The sequence below is a fragment of the Ruditapes philippinarum genome, unplaced genomic scaffold, assembly GCF_026571515.1.
Source record: "Ruditapes philippinarum isolate M1 unplaced genomic scaffold, ASM2657151v2 ctg3259_1_1_1_1, whole genome shotgun sequence".
NCBI lineage: Eukaryota > Metazoa > Mollusca > Bivalvia > Venerida > Veneridae > Ruditapes > Ruditapes philippinarum.
The window spans coordinates 161,501-185,670 of NW_026867373.1; the positions used below are offsets into that span (position 1 = coordinate 161,501).

General features: G+C 32.7%; 1 protein-coding gene across 1 annotated transcript in view; it reads left to right on the top strand.

The window, feature by feature from the left end:
* The window catches only part of LOC132735849 (protein FAM53A-like), a 29,368-nt gene extending 12,831 nt beyond the window's left edge, over positions 1 to 16,537 (top strand). The window contains exons 3-6 of the mRNA XM_060722864.1: positions 2,393 to 2,453; positions 3,698 to 4,512; positions 15,291 to 15,344; positions 15,995 to 16,537. Of these exons, the coding sequence (XP_060578847.1) occupies positions 2,393 to 2,453; positions 3,698 to 4,512; positions 15,291 to 15,344; positions 15,995 to 16,297 (1,233 nt within the window). The 3' untranslated portion in view covers positions 16,298 to 16,537. The remainder of the gene's footprint in view (positions 1 to 2,392; positions 2,454 to 3,697; positions 4,513 to 15,290; positions 15,345 to 15,994) is intronic.
* The last annotated feature ends 7,633 nt before the right edge of the window (positions 16,538 to 24,170 follow it).

Here is a 24,170-nt window from a genome sequence, read left to right on the forward strand (position 1 = left end):
AGGGGTGATTCAATTTTAAAAACTTAAATAAATCAGAGATTCAAAAGTGAAATTGAGATAATAAGGGCATTTTAAACATGAAATATCAGGATTCAAATGTGAATTATTGGTAGAATGAAACCTGAATTAATTAGATGATTCAAACCTGAGACTATAAGACTAGTAGGAGCTTATGTGGCAGTGTAGTTTATAAGGTCTTTGACTTTAAACCACTTGCCCTCACTGCTGCGGGTTCTAATCTCGCCACTTGGTTTTTGTATTCTTTGATTTGAGGAAGTTTAGTATTAACCTAGCTTACACAATGTACATGGTTACACAATGTACATGGTTCTACTTGGGTAGTTGCTTGTGCCAAAAATAATGCACAGAGGTGCACTTCAGGCATTCCTCAGCCAGAAACGAACGCTCCAAGTTCGCCATAATTATAACCGTAAATGCGACCAACAAAAAAAAAAATATATATATATATCAGGGGATTCAGACCAGATGAATGAGTTAAAATGCAGTGTCATACTGTGAATGTATATAAGCATCCTCTCTTAATTGAAGCTAATTCTCTCTAGTTTTCTCTCTGCTATACAACTTAATTATAATTTCTGTTAGAATTTCGTTTTGAAGGTGATTTTGCAGGTCTCCAAGTACTAAATTTCTGTAGTGGAGTTCCGAAAGGAAAATCCATTTGAATTTATAAAAAGCAGGGTACTTTTTGTGTGACATCCTAATGAAAAATGCATAAGAGCTTGGCTTTTAAATATTTTTTTTTCCTTTTCATTTTTTGTCTTTCTTTCATTTAAGCTAATGTTGTGCAAAAAAGAATTTTGTTATGCAATTGTGGCTGGGAATTAAGACAAATGCTGGATGAAGCTGAAGGCAATTTTCTGCAGTTTTGCACGTTCTCTAAAAGTAATCAAACAGAATAATGTTTAAGTGAACCTAATCAGCATTGTAGGAATTCCTCTGCTGTTGAAGTTTTTCCACAAGGTTCGTTTTTGTTAGGAATGCTTGGAAGAGCCCCGACATAAAGCTGTCACAATGGCATATGTTACATCAAGTGCAATTGTGTTGTCAAAGTCTGTTTGGGTATAGCCGTGGCAATTGGGAGGTCTAAAATTATTCTCTTACTACTGTAACAGGCAGGAATCACTTGGTTATTATATTAAAGGTCAATGACATACATGGGGGTCAAAGGTTAGATTTGCTGCAGTTTTACTCTTCTGAGCTGGCACTTCTTTCTGATGCATTAAGTAAATTTTGGTAGCCAATTTGTCTTGTGTAAATTTTCCTCCCTATCATTGTAATGAGGTGTAAGGGGTAATATCAATTTCTTTGTCATACCCTGTCCGATTCTGATGTGGTCCGCCTATATGACTGAAATACTGTTTGGGAAAAAACGTAAAATGAAACAAACAAAACAAACAATCTGATGTGGTGCTAGTACTAAAGATGTGTATACATTATTCTATATTTGAATGATTTTTCATTTTAAAAAAATGTGTCAAAAGGAAGTTCATTTGTTGAGGGTGAAGGAAACTTTCCTAGTTTTAAACATAGGTCACTAACAATACTGTGAGATTAAATTTTTACATAAAATTTGATGCGACAAAATATGTTGTGAATAGTTTTTTTTTTTTCTTGAAAGTAATATTTAACTTAAAGGGTCACTATGTACCGTAGTGCCTTTCAAACATATCAAAATACGTACGTGTACACATTGAATGGTTGCCATTGTATGTATTAATCTTATTAAATTTGTGCCAGCTGACTTGACAAGAGTATATAGGATAATAAACTATATTAAGCATTTAAGCTGGCGTGAATCTTTTTTTTTTCAATCCGTGCCAAGTTTGTAAAGTTTTGGTCGACCACTAGCCAAAAACGGTACCACGTTGATTGTCATCTTAAATATTTTAGATAAGAACAGATTTTTTTTCTTCTTTTCTTTTGTTAAGTATAAAGTATTTAAAGTTAAAACAAATGTTTGAATATAAGCTACGTGTCTTAATGTGGCTAATTACACTCAAGTCAACGGTATTGTTTTCATAAATGTGATTTATGTAGCATTTGCCCGATAACAACAGATTGATTTTTTTTCCTTTTTGTGACGGGTATTGCGAAATACATTTATATAGAAGCATTCGCCTGAAAGAATTTTTATCTTGAAATTCTTAAATATTATCAATAAACAGTATCAAGTTCAACGAGAATCAGTGTTGTAGTGGTTAAGGTGTCTGCCATTGAACCCAGGGGTAATGGGTTCAAGTCCCTAACATGTTCCCGAAATAACCCCAGCACATATAAAAAATGGATCACATAAACTGCATTAGCTTTTTTTACATTCATATTTAAACAAATGAGTATTATTTTTAAGAGCTGGTTCCCATTATTATTTCAGATCAATCATGAAGCCGGGTTTAAGCTCAGCGAGTCGGCACAGGCTAAGCTTGGAGCTGGAGGTAAGTTATCAGTTATCCCATTTCTTTATATCTTAACTTTTATCTTATGGAACATCTTAATTACCTATGATAACAGAATATCTTATTTGCAGAGGAGACCTAACAGAATAACTAAGTTGCCTATGAGACCATGCAGAATGACTTAGTTGCCTATGAGACCTAGCAGAATGCCTAAATTGCCTATGAGACCTAGCAGAATAACTTTATTGCCTATGATACCTAGCAGAATGATTTTATTGCTATGAGACCTAGCAGAATTACTTAATTGCCTATGATACCTAGCAGAATGACTTTAATTGCCTATGAGACCATGCAGAATGACTTCATTGCCTATGAGATCTAGCTGATTATCTTAATTGCCTATGAGACCTTGCAGACTGACTTAATTGCCTATGAGATCTAGCTGATTATCTTAATTGCCTATGAGACCTTGCAGACTGACTTAATTGCCTATGATACCTACATGTACTTGCTGAATGACTTAATTGCCTTCAAAAAACCTTGCAGAATGACTTGATAGCTTATGAGACAGAACATGAGTTAATTGCTTTAAAGGTCATATTCTAATTCATTTCTGTGTGCTATTTTGATAATTAATAATGTAAAACAAACTTCAGTAGTTATTTTTCGTAAAGTTTGAATAAAATTTCTGACAATGCTTTTATTGTAAGCCTTACAATGTCTGGTTTTGTTTTGCACTTATAAACATTTTGTTTGATGAATTTTTATTAAGAACTCACTGACCGTTGACAGTATCAAAAATATGGATGATCTGTACAAATTTGTGCATTATGCAAATTGAGAGGATATAATATAAGAGCTTTAAACATCTTACAGTATTTACCTTAGCATAAAAAGTTGGAACAAGACTTTATAGAAATTTGGATCTTGTTTTAATTTGACAATATTAATTTTTTCAGACCAGCCTAAATGACTCAAATGATATTTTATTATGTGAAATTTGCTTTCATTATGAGGGGAAAATGTTTTGTGCATTCTAAACAACCTAACAACCTTTTAGTGCATGCTTTTACATTCAATAAAAGTTGTATTGAGGGAATTTGGAAAACTATTTGATAGCATGTTATTTAACATAATCGTGCACTAGTGTAGTGAAATTGCTTGTACTTTAAGAAAGGTTTATGAACTAAGATGAAAATGTGACTCGACAGAGTTCTTGACCTTGTTTATAAAGTGTTGGAGAATATCAGGAGAAAAACATTAGTTTTCGGTTTATTTTTCAGGGAAGAAGTTGTTCACAGTGTCGCTTGGTTCGGATTCCGGTGCAAAGAGCAAAACGGGAGAATTTACAGCACCACAGATGCCAAAAAGCTCCGCTGTGACTAAAATAATGTGTTCTCATAAAAAACAAATGCATCTTTGTTCTTTGTGTGATAGTAGTGTTTTGAATAACCAAGTTGTGTCAGATAGACCTAAAAAACGACATTGTCGTTCAATCTCAGTACCACAGGAAACGGAGATAAGTGTACCCCCAGCAAAGTCAACATGGCAACCTCAGGGATCAGGGCTGTGGAAGCCTGTTGCCATGACAATGAGAAACTCTTCAAGAGCAGGACTTGATGGCAAGTGGGATGTTCGTACTGTGCGATGGTCACCATCGGATTGTAGGAATTATGAATTTTCTAGTTTGGCGCCTTCTGTACAGAGGCACATGGAAACTGGGCATATTACCCCAGAAGACTTTCTGACTCCACCTGAGTCCCCTGTGCCACGCCCGAACTCAGTGTATAGTGATGGAGCTATTAGTCCTTTTACAAGTGACCCCTATGCGGACTATTCTTTAAATTATAAAGCCCACCATATCCAAGAGTTTAGAAACCGAAGTCTTTCAGTTGAGGACAAGATCTCATGTTCGGGTGTGACGCACACCGGATCAACTGGTAATGTTCACGGCACAAACAGTTCTGTGCCGTCCTCACCGCATCACCGATACAGAATTCCACGATGTCGGTCACAACCATCTTTTTATGACAGAAAGTCGGGACGTAGAAGACGTAGAGATTGTCGTCCTACTTTGAACTTTAACAAAATGACAGAGGTAATAATACTTTCATAATTTAAATTTTGTTTTAAATTTACAGTGAGATGAAAATTTATAATGCTTATTATTTTAAGGTATAACCCCTGGTTGTGTCGCACCAAAGTCCTTTATAATGTTGGAATCAGAATCGTTCTTGCATTGGGCTTGACGTTTTGTAAATAGTTCATTGCCAGACTGGTCACACTAAAAGTTCATTAAGAATGATACTCCTCCATTAATCTATTGTGTTAATATTTCTATGTCTGATTAATAAAATTGTTTCAAACAGTAAAGAATGAAGTATGGTAATTGAAGCAGTAATTGATTTTTTTTATCATTTGAAAGGGAAAGTCTCAAAATGCAATTTAAAAAATAAATAATAAAAAAAATGAAACAACTGTTTATCTTTATGAACTGGTGAAATTAAATCCCAAATTTTATGTTTAGAGAATGATGTGGTGAGGAAAAATTAAACATTGCGATAAGAGTCATAAATTTTCCGAGAATACTTTTTACGATCTCATTAAAATGGTAATTTTGTGTTCTGGAAAATAATTTATTCAATGCAAAAAGCATAGCTAATTAAAGCTCTGGCCGAAAAGTAAAAATTGTATCATTTTCATTGTAAAAAAAGGAAGGGATACCATCTGCTTTTGAAAGTCACTGGTGCGTTGGGAAAATTGCATGTTTCAGGGCAATATTTGCGTTTAGATTCTATAACATTTGTAAAAATTTAAGGTGTTAAAATCTTAGATACAATTGAAAAATAGAAATTAGATTGGAGTGCATGAATGGCTATAGAAACAAATTGTTTATTTCTGTTTTATGTATAATATTTCATTGCCTTCAAACAGCTATGGCCTACATCTATATCTGCTATTTAAATAGATATAAAATGCTGATATTTGAAATTAAGTTTACGAGGCCCAATTCTCACATATCGTATGAAGTGGTAAAAAAAAGGTTTTTACGCTATTATCCTGAAATAGTTGTCTGACCTAGATTTTAGTTTTTATATTATCTGATTTTCTTTGTATTATCGGTTGCTTTCAATGTTCACAATTTTACATTCGTAGCTTTTGTTTGTAGCTTTTGTTTGGAGCCAGTTACAAAACATTTTTTTTTCCCTCCTATCCCTGTGTGTTACCTTGAGTATTATATATTTATCTAAGATTCGCAGAAATATACAAAAGGGTGTCAAACTTAAGCAAGTTTAAATAAAGCAATTCGTTCTGAACAGAAAATTGTGATACAGTGGTGAAACAATAATACACGCAAAATTGAAATGGATGTTATCCAGAACTGAGCGGATATGGGTATTTCCCTTGTAACTCCTTTGTACAACAAAGTTTAGTGGGGAAAACCCACATTTTCCCAGTTCCAGAGTATCTCTGTTTCTATTCTGACATAAGTATCTGTATTCCTACTTCGACACACAGACTGATTGAAATTATTATTCATGAATATGGTTGTATTAGAAATGGTAGAAAGGTTCAAACTTATGATCACTGTTAGCAGACGGGCTGACAGCATGTCATCTACACTGTTAAACGGCCACTAATAATACTGTTTTGTAATGCATCATACATGCTTTTTTACCTTACCTTTTCACATTTTGCTCTTTTGCATTAAGACATTTTCATGAAATTAACTCGATCTTTGAAGCCTGATTTTTTTTCCTTAGAATTTTCCATTTTTTGACCTCATTTATTAAGAAAAGAAAAAAAAATTAAAAATGAAATTTAAAAAAATTTCCTTTGAATTATGCATATGCACATTTTCATATAAAGCTGCAAGAAATGTTGAAAGACTCATAAATTACAGACTTGGTATATAAATTATTATAGAGCATAAGGGGTCTGTCTGAGTGTGTCATTGTTTATCTTGTATATTATGATAGGGAGTATTTATGTCAGGGGGTTATCATAAGGTACCCTGGTAGTGCATTATGGGACACTTGAACATTATCTCCAGTTTAAGGGTTTTATCAAATATATGCAGTCCATGAAGACGATAAATAAAAGAAATGATTGGGAAAATGTAGAAATGGGATTTTAAAAGGAGAGGAGAAATATTATTTATTAGTTTGACTGACCGATTCTAAAGAATAATTGGGCAGTTTTACTGTATTGTTAAGGAGTAGAGGCATAAGACTTGGTTAAGGTTTGGGTTGAAATTTTATCTGCATGATTGTTGGATTTATTCATTTGAAAAACACTATTAAAGAAAAACGTTTTTCATTACCATGATTAAGTATTCTGAGATGGATTTTTTGGTTCCATGAACATTTCTTTTATGTCTATAGAAGCTGTCCCCTCCCCCTAGAGATGAATGAAAATTTTATAATGATCCCTCCTCTCCATCCAGTAATCTTCCAACCCCATTTCCAAGCCCCACTAGCTAGCTGCCACTTGTAATATTTCATAATTTGAAAACTTGAAGCCATTTGCGAAATATTAATTTTATGTAAAATTTAGGGTGATTTTAGATTATGTCTTGTTAAATTTATGAAAAACACTCATTGCAAGCTTTCATGTTTAAATTGATATCAATAATATTAAGAGTGGAATAGAAATAAAAGCTTTTATAAACTTAAATTGCTTGAAATATTTGAGATTAAAGCTAGTAAAGTTTAAATGATATTTATTTTTGTTTAACGATTCCCAAAGTCGTAAACAGAACAGAAAAATGCTAGTGTTAATTTTCTTTTTAAAAAATGAAAATAAAAACCCTCTCAAAATATCTCATCAATTTCTAAAATAATCATTTTATAAAATTAGAATAATTTAACAGATAATATTGTAATATTAATAACGTTCAAAGCAAAAAATATGTGGAATACGTGTTAAAAGCATCAAATTATTAAAATGATTTATGTGAAATTACAAAAAGTTGTCAAGGTCATTCTTTGTTTAATTTCATATAAGGCCTATCAATGTTATATATGTTTTTGGTCTTCTTTTAAAAACGGGAATGATAGGTGATGACTGCATGAAATCTAGGACAGATCCTCACCTAAATACAGTAACAGGTTAATTCCTTTTAAATTATATAAGAAGTTAACCCATTTCTGCACTAAAGTGACGATATTGACCCTAATATTAAGATGAATGAGCAAATAAAGCCCAGTAATTAACAGCTAGAAGTTTTATGCAAACCAGAAACAAACTTTTTTGTTATGGCCCTAAAAAGTGACCTTGAAATGATAAGACTTGATAATGTAAATCATATGCTTTAAAAAAAGATGCTGACTCGAGTAGGTTTATGTATTTCTTTTCAACTAAATGTCTGCATATTAAAGTGACGTATTGAAAAGTAAAACTTGTCGGGTTCATATATAACTTAATTCCAGCATCTAATAGCTACATGAAAGACATCATGGCATTCTGTATAGGGTAAGTATATTAATAGAACAGCTAAAAACACTCTTATCTTCATCTTTTGTTAAAGATTATTAGAACAAAAAACCAAGTCAATTTAATCTATGACACATGTTGTTTAAGTTGCAAATGGAAATAACAGTATTTCTTCATTGCATATTTGTCGAGGGATATTCTCTTCTGATAGGGAATAAAACAGATTCTCGTGGCAGGTTGTTCCCTCGTAACGATATTAACATGGACACATGAATGACACTAACATTCTCTAGTCGCGAGACTGTTGCTAGGGGCCGTTTCTGTTTTCAGCACAGGAAGAGTATTGATCTTGGCGGCAAACGTTACGTAATTATTACCGGGTCGTTACATTCTGGCCTATCACTTTAGGGGATTTTGTAGCGACTTTGAATATGCGAAACTGGCATAATGTGATTGTGTGATTAATTTGTCTCGGGGGGAAAAAATAACGCTATTGTCCTTGTATGAAATTTCTGCAGACTGAATAAAAAAACAACAACAACCAAGAAGCTGTAAGTCAGTCTGCATGTTCTGATAAAAAAATAGGCGATGTGAATTTCAGTTTATGACAGTTGAGTATGGCATGAGATGTAAAGATTTATTGAAACCCTGTCTGCATGTTGCTGGCAGATGAATAAATTTAAAATCTATCATTTCTTCAATTTACTGATTTGTTTCTTAGTTAAAATGTTAGATATTTTTGTTAATTGATTCAGAGACTTTGTGAATGTGATTGAGCGAGGCAGAAGTTATATTTAGTTTTATGCTGTTATATATTCAGCACAAAACTTGAGGAAATGCATTAATATAATGTATAAAACATTAATTCACAGGGAGGGTATTATGATAACCTATACTCTTTCATTGACTTATTAAAATACTTTGCATATATTTGAGGAAATTTTAAAGAATTTAGTGTCCAAATTTTTAAAAAACTGATTAAACTTGTAAAAAATAATGATCTATGATTAATTTGAATAACTGTACTGTGCATCAAATCCGGAAATTTTGGAATGTTTGGACGGGGAGGGGAGGAGGAGGGGATATTAATTAAGCAGTGTCAACATTAGAAGTGTGTAACAGTTTATATTTTTAAATGACCCAGGAGCAACAAATATAATATTGTAGAATGAACATAATTGAAGTATTCAGTGATTTCTGTTCTGTACAGTAAAACACTGTCTATATAGGTACAGATTGGCATAGCTAGCTCTCGTGGGTAACTGTTCAGCAGACACATAATGTGTGACAGAAAAAAATTAGTGATAGATACACCTTTAGTATCTTAATAGAAGAACAAACAGACCTAAAGACATTTGATCAGTAAAAATCTTTCACTAGTAAAAGTCAAAGGTTAGTTCTTAACCTAAGCTGTCAGAATTCTTACTTCCACTTCTGTGCCTAATGAACAACAACAAAAAAAAATACATAAAAAAATAATTTAAACATTCACTTTATGAAGAATCATAACTACGCAAGAATCTAATATTTGGTGTAGGATCACTTTGTCCTCGTGCAAACAGATTACTTTAAAAATATGCAAAATTGTATGATAACCTTTGTTGACAGGGGTCAAATTTCTGATATGTTTGTTTGCGTTTCACTCCACTAGTAAATATTGACATTATGTTTTACATTGCACACTTAAGATGCATACCAAATTATATTTTAAATTTCTTGGTTAAGGTGATAGATTTGTTTGTCTGTTAACAGGGGCACGCACACAGATTTGCAAGATAATATGAAAATGGGGCAGCACACTTATATTTATTGTAGAATTTCTTAGAGAACTTCCTGTATAAGAGTTTTATTTGAGGGCTGAGGTTGTAAAAAAGACCACAGGGGTACAGCACATACATTATGTTTGTCATAGGAATACATGGGCAGGTTTTTTCCCCCTTCTATAGCAGGGGCTGCTATAGGGCTGCTTCCCCAAAGAAAAATTCTTTAAAATCATGCAGTTTTTCCCCAAAATTGAATTTTTTCTTCCCCTTTTTGCAAATGTTGCAAATATTCCGTTGAATTTTCCCCCAAAATTAAGGGCAGAGCTGCTTCCTCAACCTGTGAAAAAAAGCCTGATAATTACATCATTACATGTATTATGTTTAATGCTTATCTGTAGGTTACCTGAAGACTGTTATAAACATTTTACCTGCTTTCAGTAAAATGTATAAGCCTTAATTACTAAAAAAATATTGAGTGTTGTTGTTAATATTTTATATCAAATCATTTGAGCATATTTTTTTCAAAAATAAAAAAAGGCATAAAATGTATGATTTTAATGACTTTTGTAAATTTTTTTCAAAATTTAAGTAATTTTTATTATGCTTTGAATAATTTAATTCAAATACAAATTTCTGAAATTCTTTTTTTAAACAATTTCTATGATTGTCTTTTTTTTTTTGGTTAAATAATGTTTCTATTTTAAAGAAAATTCAGGTTATTCCTTTTTGACCTTGCCTACACAACTGCATGTCCATGAATTTTAAACATTATTTTATAGTTCCAATTTACATTTTCAGTTTTTACAACTACTGTAAAAGTGAAAAAAGTATAATTGGTTTTAATATGCGTGACCTTGTCGGAAATCTGTATAATAAGTTGCAGATATATAATTATGTTATCTGTTACTTTTTCTTTTCTTCTGTTTTTCTGAACGATAATAATAAAAATGGCTGCCAATTGGAAAAGGCCCATTGTGTACCATTAGCTCATTAAAAACAAGTACCATGACATAACTATTGCAATTTTGAACAGGTGTTACTAACATCAGATTGGGCAAGTAATTTACTTTGAGTGATAGTTATGTATTTACATATAATTAGAAAAAGATTAGGAATAATTGAAAAAAATAAAAGAAATAATCCTCAGTGTCATGGGAAAATACGGGAAATGTTAATATCTATTTTCCTGTATAAAAAAATGATCAGTGAATTAGGAATACATTGTAATTATTGACATATTTTTATCTTCTAATTTTTAAGAAGGTAACTTAGTGTAAGAAACCTCTCTATAAATGTAAAATTTTGCACCAAGGGAATAGATTTAAGCTTGATTGTGAAACAAGTTCTTGCAACTTATATTTAATAAATCACCTTCGAGTCCGCTTCCTGGAACCAACCAGTTCTGGTGTCATGTGGAGAAACATGGTCGTGACCCGAGTAGGGCTCGAACCCATGATCCCTTGGTTGAGAGGCAGACATCTTAACCACTTGGCCATCACTGACCCTTTAGGCTTTAGGGAATGGATAATTGCCACGTGGTTAAGGTGTCTGCCTCTCAGGCCTTGCTGTCTTTGTGTTTTTGAACTCTGTTCAGGTTTTCTGAAATTAAACTTTGATACTATTTTAAAGTACTTTATCCAGTGACTTTTTTCTTTCTTAGGGATCTGGGCATCATGACAGACATGTTCTCAATTGCTTAATTTTCCGTATTGCTTGAATAACCAATTTTCCCTAAAATAATGATGCTAATGATTTAAAAGATTCACAATTTATCCGTCATTGCGACTCATTTCCTCCCCCCCCCCCACACACCCTGCAAACTTAATACTTAATTTCTCAACTCAGATATTCTCCAATAAAACAAGTACATTCCTTTATTCCCAAACTATGAATAAAAGAAAACAAACAATGTTATCGAACAGACTAAATGAACTTTTCATACTATTTCAAAAAATCCAGTCGAAAGTTACGTTTTATCAATTATTGTTCTTTTCAACATGTCCGTATTCTGTGCCAAATGAAATTGAGCCTTGTCACGACAAAACATCCTGATCAGACTGCACGGATGCGCAGGCTGGTCTGGATCCATGCTGGTCGCAAACCCACTATGTTGGTTTTGTCATGACACGGCTCAATTTAAGAATGTTTGTAACTGATACTGTAATTCAGTCTCTTTCCGTATTTGAAAGATTTCGATTTTCATTATCGAATAGAATAGAAGCAGGGCATTAATCATATTAAATGGGAGTGCAGAATTTCTGCATCTGAATGCACGGGTTGTTTACTTTGTGAATATTTCTCGAGATTGTTTGAAAAGAGAAAGGAAAAATTCAATGTGAAAACTTGAAAGAAAAAAAAGGTTGCGTGTAAATCTCTCGCAAGGCAAATTATTCGCAATTTTAGGTTATTTGATAATATTGACATGGGTTGTATAATCGTACCTTGCCGAAAGTGATCGTTTATTACGGATAACTTTGATGCGTATTTACATTGCGTCTGGATTTTCCCAATTAAGAAGATAATGTTGAATGTTTGTCGTTTGAATGTATCGACAAATTACTGCAATCTCCATATATTTGTTCAATACTCAAAGCAGGATGTAGGTTCGTTTTCGGTAAAAGTTATTAATGCAAAAATTGAAAATAGAGATGGTCGTCAAAAGCTCTTTTGGGCATAAAATCCATTCATGCTGTTTGGATATGTCTCCAGATTTTGCTTTTAGTATGATAGAGTTTTTGAGCAGATCTAGTCTATATTACATACATATAATTCTGCTGAGAGAAACTAAAACCTAAATTGCCCACCATTGGCAAATATCATTTCTACTTAATTTGTGATTTGTAGATAGCGTTATGCATTGATATGTATTTAGAAAACGGTTTAGTCAGCAAAAAATCTATTGGTAATATAATTATCGATGCCATCTATGCACTGTAGACGTTTGAGTCATCGTGACCCAGATTAGGGAAACAGAACTTGTAGGTTATATAACGAGGTATTATATATCTGAATTCTAGGAATAATTATGACTCTACATATTCGTAATCACGTCTCAGACCGAGGCATCTTGGTTTTGACGTGTTATTTATAATGATGAATTAAACAAATTTTCATTGCTATGTAGGGAGCAGCCTATGTAATTATTGTAACTATGGCTTTGTGATTATCTATACATGTATATAACTATTTTTCCTTCAGGCATTGTTAATATTTTTCATCTCCCCACATATAATCCCCCCTCCCCCCCCTCATCGTCATCATCTCAAAAATAAGAAACAAAAAAAAAACCGACTTGCTATTGACAACAGTTGGAAGACAACATAAGGTTTTGAAAGACATTGTTTCTATACAAGACCTTGTTGGCAGTATCAAGGAAGCACCCATTGCTGTTACATATGATGAATTGTTGACATTTGATGTCCTTACTGGTCTGACTTGATTCCTACCAAGACAAGGCCATTTTTTATTCACAGGTTTTCAGACAGATATGTACTTTTGAATTATAATGATAAATTGAACCTGTAAAGCAAAAACTGTCTCTAGTGTAAAGACTTGTCTTGAACCTTGGTTATTTCATAGGTGAATTTTGCATACAGATTTGGATGTATCAACAAAACCACCTGTTCTGTGAATTTTGCAGACTCATGCTCAGTTTTGTTCTTGAACTGCTTGATTTTACAATCACGTTTGATTATGCTTATTTGAACCAGACTAAGATTTTAGAAGATTTTAGAAAGAGCAATGGAACCAGTCTCTTGAAATCTGTGTCATTGGCTACTTTGCTAATCATTGTAATGAAAACAACCAATCAGAGGCCAAGAATTCCAGACTGGTCGACACGTGTCATAGAACTAGGGCCCAATTTGATATGAAATGCTTGTTAGTAAATATTGACAAACCAGACTGTTTTGATGTCATTGCATAATCATTTGGCTTCAAATGTGATTATGTAATCGGAAATAAAAATACTGCAAATTGATTTATTTTTGTCTAGAAATAGGTCAGACAAATATTTTGGTCTTTAGAGCATTCTCTGAAGGCATATTGAATAGGTGAACCGTTGCAATTTTCCACCATTGTTTAAAATACAGATAAAAGCTCTTTTGGCAATAGTATTAAAGTGGATTTCTGGGGAATGGTGTATTAGGCATTAACAAAGATATTGGGAATAGTAAATGCATTAAGTTAATCCTATTTGTAAATCAGCTTAGTAATAATGGATGTTATTGACCTGGATTTTGAAATTGTTATTAATTATTTGCTTTGTCTTGTAGGAACACTGATAATTTCCTAGGGTTGTCATCATAAAATAAATACGGTAAACAAAAAAACAAACAAAAACAAACAAATAAAAAAAAAACAAAAAAAACAACACAAAAAAACAAGACCAACTTAATTTGAAATTGATAAATGGATCTATTTATGAACGCTGACCAAAAAAAAAACAATTTGAAAATAATAACTTAACTAAAATTTAAGAAAATGATCAATAAGGTATTAAATTGGAACTGTATCACTTTTTTCTGGAAGATAACTGATAATGTTAATTTGAGAGGAAATATCAATATTTTGACTAGGTTTTGTTAACCAGGTTTTCCGAAGGAAAAATCTGGTTATAATATTGAGGTATGTTGGCGGGCGGACAGGCGTAAACAATTTCTTCTGTGCGCAACTCCTCCTACATTTCTCAACGGATTTTGACCAAACTTTCACAGAAGCTTTGTCATCAAGTGCCCTGGTGCATATTGTCAGGGTTTTGTGATTGAATAATATTTGACCTAATTATGGCCCTTTGTTTTTTTCTCTTATATAGAATATATAGTAAACAATTTTTTTTGTGCGCAACTTCTCCTAAATTTATCAAGGGATTTTGTTCAAACTTTCACAGAAGCTTTGTCATCAAGTGTCCTGATGCATACTGTTGGGGTTTTGTGATTGGATAATTTTTGACCTAATTATGGCCCTTTGTTTTTTCCCTTACATAGAAAATATAGTGAACAATTTTTTCTGTGTGCAACTTCTCCTAAATTTCTCAAAGGATTTTGTTCAAACTTTCAAAGAAGCTTAAAGCTTCTGTCATCAAGTGTCCTGATGCATACTGTTGGGGTTTTGTGATTGGATTATTTTTTACCTAATTATGGCCCGTTGTTTTTTCCTTATACAGAAAATATAGTGAACAATTTCTTCTGTGCGCAACTTCTCCTAAATTTCTCAAAGGATTTTGTTCAAACTTTCACAGAAGCTTAAAGCTTCTGTCATCAAGTGTCCTGATTGCATACTGTTGGGGTTTTGTGATTGGATAATTTTTGACCTAATTATGGCCCTTTGTTTTTTTCCTTATACAGAAAATAAAGTGAACAATTTCTTCTGTGCGCAACTCCTCCTACATTTCTCAAGGGATTTTGTTCAAACTTTCACAGAAGCCTTGTCATCTAGTGCTCTGATGCATACTGTTGGGTTTTTGTGATTGGATAATTTTTTACGTAATTATGGCCCTTTGTTTCATTATTCATGATTTACATTGCACATAGTTACATTGTTTGTTGCTTGTATTTGTATTTCAACAACAACATATTTATCTACAATGGTGATAATTGAAAACCTGGTTTCGTGGCATTGCCATGTTTCTTGTTTTTGATAAATTTGAGTTTTGTATGTCTCTCATTTATTTTTTCAGACTGCCTATGGTCACCCCAGACGATCTGATTGCTTTTCAACTCCTAACAAAGAGGTAGGTACTTCTCTTTAACAAAGTTTTCGCACAGGTTGATTCAGTCCACAGTGTATGTGAAGCCGTCATGCCCAGACTTTGTCATTTTCTTATATAATTGTTTGTATCAAGTTAATTAATGAGTTCCGAGGGCCAGGAAGGTCACAGCTCGCATGTATCATTGCTGTTCATAAACAGAAGTCACCAATATCTTTTTTACTTTGGCTGTGGTTGACAATCTGGCATACAAGTTCTAAACTTACATTGTTTCTGATCATGACTGTGGTACTGGTCTAAATATTGGACTTGTCAGCGTATACTTTTTTTGTAAGAAAAGTGATAAAATCTGGCTGAAAATATTTTTATGATGAATAAACGTCTTACTTGTTTATTAACTATCAATACTAAATTATGTTTATATAACATGAATAGAGAAACAGTAATAACTCAACATTCTTATCATATAGCTAATGCAAATCAAAATTTTATTTTTCTGTATTAAAGAGACCCAATACTGTAATGAAGAGACCCAAAACAATTGAAGGGAGAAAACCACAATTTATATTGTGGGATAACTGAATAAGGCTGTAAGAATAGCCTCCCCTGTAAAAAAAAATTGGTACTTCATTATCTTGTCAAGAATAAAATTTATTATGATTTTCTCTTGACAGAGACTGAGTTCAAGGTTTCATGCAGAGCTGGAGAATGCAATGAGTCTGATGCCCATAGCAAGTTCACCTAGAGATTCAGAAATTCCAATTAGTGGACAGTTACCAGTAAAACGTGGCAACAGTCCAATACATGAACTGGAATCCAATATCCGTGATAATGTGTCAATGATCCCTGCAGCAGACGAAGAAACAGGGAATTGTGGGCCAGTCAAGCTTCTGGGTGAGGAAGATGGGGATGAAACTGATATGGAAGTGTTCCAACTCACAGAAGAGCTTGATTTGGAACAAATTGAAAACCATTGATATATGTTTTAGGATTTAAACATATGGCGTTGTCAAGGATATAGATATTGATATTTGTACAAATAAATGATCAGTTTTTTCATTGATCATTAATCATTCACTTGTTCATATTTTAGGCAGATGTTTAACAATTTTTTGTTGCTGGATTGATGATAAATATTATGAGTATATTTATGTAAAACTGATTTTAAAGTTCAATGTTTTCTGCAAAATACCAATGGAGAGAAAGATTTTTCTAAAGAAGTTCACACTTTTGTATTTTTCTGTATTTTGTGAACAATTTTAAGGTTTATTTAGTATATTCTAAATCTGTCTATAAAAAATATCTATGATAAAAAAAAAACCTAATAAACTTTTTAACAGATTCTGAGTAAAAAATGGGAGAAAGGGAATAAAAAAGGGACCTTATGCATTTTTTTTTTCGCACATAAATTCATAATTCACACATACCTGTAGAGTGTATACTCAAAACTGATCTCCTTTTTTTCCTATTTATTATATAAAAGAAAGCAATTAGAATTTGAGGGTTTGACTCCTTTCTTTGATGCTGGTTGCTATGGTGATAAGACAATGTTGCCAGTATATATATATAAGGCCGGCCTTGACATTTTGCAGTTTTACCTGACACTGAACTGTTGGCTATCCCATTTAAGCTTTCTGATATTGAAATCCCTTTATTAAACATTAAAATGCTAAATATCTTATGTGCTAAATATAATTTTTATTTTCATTTTTAAAGGGCGTCTAAAGCTACATTTGAAAGTTTTTATAAAGTAGAACATGTGTTTGTATTTTGATATAAAAAAAATCAATATTATAACCCTTAATCTGATTGAAGGTAAAGTGATTAGCCTTTGCCACCAGTATAGAGCCAGGCCTGTCTATTATGAACTTTGTGACCCCAAAGTGATTTGCCATTAACAACAGTTAAGAGCTAGGGTCAGCTTGCAGTCGGACCAGGGTCTGTACTGTTAGCTTCAGAAATTTAATATCCCCAGGAATGATAATGGACTGTTCCAAAATGATGATAGCTGGGTAAGTCCATTTAAGAAATCCAGCAGATTAAGGGATTACATTGTCACCTTAGTGCAGTAATGCGTTAAATCCTTGTGAATTTAATAGGAGTTAACCAGTTATTGCAATAAGGTGACGAAATTTAATTTATTACAATGGGAATCATTGTCTTGCCAAAATAGTGCAAAAAAAGGAAAATATGGAAAAAAATATTGAAAATAAATTTGTGCTTTGATTTTAGTGCTGATATAGGGCATTTTTTCAGGCATCCTGAATCAACTATTATTAATTTTTATTTCAGGAATATGATCATGTATATAAAGCAAACATCAAGCATTCCTTTTATTGCTTAAACTGAACCATATTCTTTTTTTATAACAAGATAATTAAAATAGCCTTTTAAGAATCGTTCCTAAATGAACATTATTTTTATAGATAATAATTTGAATTATATAATTTCTATTATAAAACATTATTAGTCAGAATGGAAATTTATTAAGTTATTTAAAGTATTTTACGTAATATCACAGAGACTACAGTAAGACAGTTTTTTCAATTACTAGACCCAGTGTTATTGTTTCTACGCTCTGTTTTAATTTCTACGGGAAACCTGGCAAGTTTATATTTTTTACTTGTGTAGATTCTTTCTTTGACATATAATATCATTTTCTAAAGATGAATAAGGCTTCTTGGAAAATTAAATTGATATATGAATAAGAATTTCGAAATCTGAATATGAAAGGCATTTTTTTTCTTCTTTTTTTGTAAGAATGGAAAAAAAACACTGAAAAACTTAATTGCATGTTTTCTGACACCTCTGTCGACAATAAATGCAGATTTATTTATTGGCAAAGCATTATGGGAGATATTTTATGCTGGACCGTTAATGGAGATTTATTGTGCAGATTTAATTGCAGCTTTCCCTTCGTTTGCATCGTTGTGATGTAAAGATATCCGTAAGCCTATTAAAACCTGACGGGTAAACGTGGTAATTTGATGACTTGTAAAAATCATTACAATGCTGGGTCATAGACGAACCTGTGTTTAAAAGACGTATGAACTAAAACATACATTTTCAATGCACTAGTCACGTCTTTAAAGACCGGTCCCTACCCAGGACATATCCTAAAATTTTTTTGCTGCCAGACCAAAGCCATTGCATTGATCTGGAAGTGTGGGGACATAGAGAATGTATAGATTTGTACACATTCCCCCTGTTATCCCCCACACAGCCTCCTGGCTGAGGGCGGAGTTTATTAGACTGGTTGATATTATATTACTTCCATGTCCCGTTTTCTGGACAATGTTATATTAAGAAACCCACAATGACAAGAAATTTAAGATAACCAAACAGTAAAAGAAATTTAAGGTAACATTAACAGTGGGTTATCCAGAAGTGGTCTTTAAAAAGAGAGTATATCCAGAGGTGGTCTTTAAAAGAGGGTATATCCAGAGTTGGTCTTTCAAAGAGGGTATATCCAGAGTTGGTCTTTAAAAAGAGGGTATATCCAGAGGTGGTCTTTAAAAGAGGGTTTATCCAGAGGTGGTCTTTAAAAGAGGATATATCCAGAGGTGGTCTTTAAAAGAGGGTATATCCAGAGGTGGTCTTTAAAAGAGGGTATATCCAGAGGTGGTCTTTAAAAGAGGGTATATCCAGAGGTGGTCTTTAAACGAGGGTATACTGTATCTCAGTTTATTTTTTATTTCGCACCTTTACACAGACATTACATCAACAAGATCATAAACCAAGATTAACATGATAAAACAAACGCCCACATTTTGAAAGTAAATCAGTGTTATTTCTAGACTTTGTTCAGGAAGGTAAGAAGCCGGAGGGAAAAAATACAAGGAAATTGTAAAATCATTGTTATGTTTCATTTTTGAAATTATTGGCTGTTACCATGTACAAAGGTATGCAAGAGATAAAAATCTAAAAATTGACAAAATAGATAACCAGAATTGTGGTAGATTTTTTTTTTTAAATCTTTTTCTTCCTTCTGTTGATAACTGATTTTTTTTTTTTTTTTTTTTTTTTCAACCATAAAGACTTATAGATAAGCCCCTTTGTATAGTTTATATTCTGATTTGGAGCACGATTTCTTAAAATGTGTAGCATTGATAACTTTGTTAATGTTTGGGTTTATAGACTGATGATTATGGAAAAAAAATGAGTTTTATTATTAGATGAAATCTTTATTAGATGAAATATTTAATTTCTATTTATTTATTCTAGTATTCAAGTGTTAATTATTAAAATGTATTAAGATTTATAATTGAAAATTATTCATTGAAATCAATTTTTTTTAACCCTTACCTGGCGGCAGCAATTTTGACCTATGCCACTAGCACAGACCAAGCTGGTCTCAGCACTTTTTGCTTTTCTGTCAGTGACAAATAATACTAATTTTGGAATTCCGGCCCCCAAAAAAGGTGAATGGTTTTGTCCAGAGTGAAAGATTAACAAGTCCATTAAGATATTTAGGGTCGTAACAGCTTAATAAAAACTGGGATTTTTTTTATGGCAATAATAAAAGCCTGAATCACCAAGATTACATACATACAAGCATTGTACTTGTGTTATAACTGATTTTACATACCATGTTTGCACGGAAGGGCACCCTAGGTCTACCTCCACCAAAAAAGCTGGAAGGCCGCAATATGACCTATATTGTGTCAGTGTGACGTAAAACCCAATCAAACAAACAAACATACCGTCATGTATAAAATCAACTCTGACCTTTTGATTTTTCAAATTTTCTAGAAAAAATCAGAAAGAGTTTTATATAGCACATCTTTTGTTATGTTTTCAAAAAAAATGATAATGGATTAAATATGATAAAACTTTATTAACAGATATTATGTAAAATGTGTTAAAACAGAATATTTGTTAAAACAAGTAAACATAAAAAAAATCACACACAGAAACAAACAACTCTTGCCTCTATTTGTAATTGGGTAGAAAATGGGGCTGTAATAGAAAGTTAGTTATGCCTTATTTTGTTTAAGACTTTTGTCAAATTGTCTAATGAATTATTAATATTTGAGCCGTGCTATGACATAACCAACATAGTGTGTTTGCAACCAGCATAGATCCAGACCAGCCTGAGCATCCGAGCAGCCTGATCAGGATCCATGTTGTTCGCTATCAGTTTCTCTAGGGTTATAGGGTTTGTAAGCGAACAGCATGGATCCTGATCAGACTGCGCAGATGCGCAGGCTGGTCTGGATCCATGCTGGTCGCAAACGCATAATGTTGGTTTTGTCGTGACAGGGCTCAAATTTAAACTTTTCTTTAACACTATATATATAAATGTTTCACTGAAAACTATTGTGGTCTTTTAATCTTTCTCATCCTTTTAGCATTATGTATGGGGGCAAAAACATACTTTGCTTTTTTTCTGGGCATAATTGTTTAAAAATAATATATTTCTCAGAAGACTAATAAATATGTGTATATTTACACAGTTTATTTTTAAAGCTATAAATTCCGTCACCTTAGTGCAATGGGGTTAAGTCCTTCGAAATTTAAAATGAGTTTAACCAGTTTATATATATATTTTTTTTGCACTAAGGTGACCTAATGAATTACATGTATTGAGAATCCAACTGTATTTATTTCGCACTGTGATATGTGATATAAAAAAATGCCAACTTTAACATAAATTTATGTGAACAAGAAAATGTGATCAAAATTGGCAATTAATGGATTCTTTACATAACATTGATTAATATTCATTTAATAGCATATTTTTATGACTGTGTGTGATATATTTGTGTATTCAGCTTATATTATGGTTGTAAACGTGTCGAGTGGTTAATATGTTTAGATGTAAATGTGTACAATTACAAAAAGAGGCGAAAAATTGACTAAAATAGCAATTTAGAGTATGTATTTGAATGAATATTGCTAATTGTTATTTTTAGAATCCATTTCTATTAATAGGCATTATGTTATTGCCATTTATTATTATGTTTTATTTTGAAGATGACCAAGTAAATGTGATCAAACTTGGGGCAAAATGTGTTAAAGAAAAGACACTGTGATCATCTAATTATTCATACATGTATATATTTATACAAAAAACAAGGGCAGTGTTGTTTATTATATAACTTAATGCTGCTTTTATTATTCGATGCTTGTGGAATAGTTTTAAAGTAACTATTATTATTTTTTCCGTTAATTTTGCAATGTTAGATATAAAAATTATGGAATTTTTGTTTTTTCTTTTAACAAAATTTGCATGTTCAATGCACATTTACCTAGTTGTAGATATAATTTATCTTAGCTACTTTTTCACACACATTATTATATTATATATTTAGCCAACAATGGATAAAAAAATGGCATGGTTTAATAAATGTTTTAATGCCATATTTTTACCCCTCCCACAAAATGATAATGAAATTTTATGTACATTTGTCTTGCAATTAATAAAATGCTGAATGTGTCAATTTGTTGTTGAACATTTTTGTCCTAAAATCACACCTTTTTCACTGTCTGATAGTACATTGGTTTCAGGCCGATTTTTAGCTCGACTATTCAAAAAGAATAAGTAGAGCTATTGTAGTACCCCGAGCGTCGGCGTCGGCGTAACCACTTATGTTAAAGTTTTTGTAATAGTTTAAATATTTCACTTGTTCACCATCATTACCCCAACCTGTAAACAGGAGGAGGTAACTGTATCAAGCATTTTGACAGAATTATGCCCCTTTTTTGACTTAAAATTTACGTTAAAGTTTTTATAATAGTTCAAATATTTTCAAAGTCCATTGACATATGGCTTTGAAACTTTGCACACTTGTTTACCATCATTACCCCAACCTGTAAACAGGATGAGGTAACTGTATCAAGCATTTTGACAGAATTATTCCCCTTTTTTGACTTAGAATTTATGTTAAAGTTTTTATAATAGTTCAAATATTTTCAAAGTCCATTGACATATGGCTTTGAAACTTTGCACACTTGTTCACCATCATCACCCCAACCTGTAGACAGGAGGAGGTAACTCTATCAAGCATTTTGACAGAATTATGCCCCTTTTTATCCCCCGCCGATGGAATCGGGAGGGAGATATAGTTTTGGCATTGTCCGTCCGTCCTTCCGTCCGTCCATCCGTCCGTCCGAATTTCATTTCCGGAGTAGTTCTCTGCAACTAATGGCTGGAATTCAACGAAACTTTATGGGAATGTTGATCAGCATGTGAAGTTGTGCACCTGGGTATTTTCGTCTGGATATTTTTAGTATTTTTAGAGTTATTGCCCTTGACTTAGAATTTCATTTCCGGAGTAGTTCTCTGCAACTGATGGCTGGAATTCAACGAAACTTTATGGGAATTTTGATCAGCATGTGAAGTTGTGCACCTGGGTATTTTTGTTTGGATATTTTTAGTATTTTTAGAGTTATTGCCCTTGACTTAGTAAAATTTTGTAATTTTCTACTTGTGTTGCATGTAACTCAAAAAGAATTTGACCTAGAGTCATGAAACTTTACAGGTATGTTTATCAGTATGTGTAGTTGTGCACCTGGGTATTTTCGTCTGGATATTTTTAGTAGTTTTAGAGTTATTGCCCTTGACTTAGTAAAATTTTGTCATTTTCAACTTGTGTCGCATGTAACTCAAAAAGTATTTGACCGAGAGTCATGAAACTTTACAGGAATGTTGATCAGTATGTGTAGTTGTGCACCTGGGTATTTTTGTCCGTCCGTCCTTCTGTCCGTCCATCCGTCCGTCCGAATTTCGTTTCCGGAGTAGTTCTCTGCAACTAATGGCTGGAATTCAACGAAACTTTATGGGAATGTTAATCAGCATGTGAAGTTGTGCACCTGGGTATTTTCGTCTGGATATTTTTAGTATTTTTAGAGTTATTGCCCTTGACTTAGAATTTCGTTTCCGGAGTAGTTCTCTGCAACTGATGGCTGGAATTCAACGAAACTTTATGGGAATGTTGATCAGCATGTGAAGTTGTGCACCTGGGAATTTTTGTTTGGATATTTTTAGTATTTTTAGAGTTATTGCCCTTGACTTGGTAAAATTTTGTAATTTTCAACTTGTGTTGCATGTAACTCAAAAAGAATTTGACCTAGAGTCATGAAACTTTACAGGAATGTTTATCTGTATGTGTAGTTGTGCACCTGGGTATTTTCGTCTGGATATTTTTAGTAGTTTTAGAGTTATTGCCCTTGACTTAGTAAAATTTTGTCATTTTCAACTTGTGTCGCATGTAACTCAAAAAGTATTTGACCGAGAGTCATGAAACTTTACAGGAATGTTGATCAGTATGAGTAGTTGTGCACCTGGGTATTTTCGTCTGGATATTTTTAGTATTTTTAGAGTTATTGCCCTTGACTTAGTAAAATTTTGTCATTTTCAACTTATGTGGCATGTAACTCAAAAAGTATTTGACCTAGAGTCATGAAACTTTACAGGAATGTTGATCAGTATGTGTAGTTGTGCACCTGGGTATTTTCGTCTGGATATAGGTCCTCTACCAAAATTCTTCAAATTTTAGCCCTGGGGTCAAAATTGGCCCCACTCCAGGGGGTCATAGATTTTCCTTATATGTATATAGTGAAAACTTAAAAATTCTTCTTGTTTGAAGGTACATTTTTAGGCTTCAAGTTTAAAGAATATTACAGTTTATGCCATGATTAATATATAAATAAAGCCTTATGTCTTCAGTTGTTGTGTTAATAATAACCAGTACTCGGCGGGGGATATAAATTCAACGAATTTGCTTGTTTGACTTAGAATTTATGTTAAAGTTTTTGTAATACCTTAAATATTTTCCAAGTCCATTGACATATGGCTTTGAAACTTTGCACACTTGTTCACCATCATAACCCCAACTTGTAGACAGG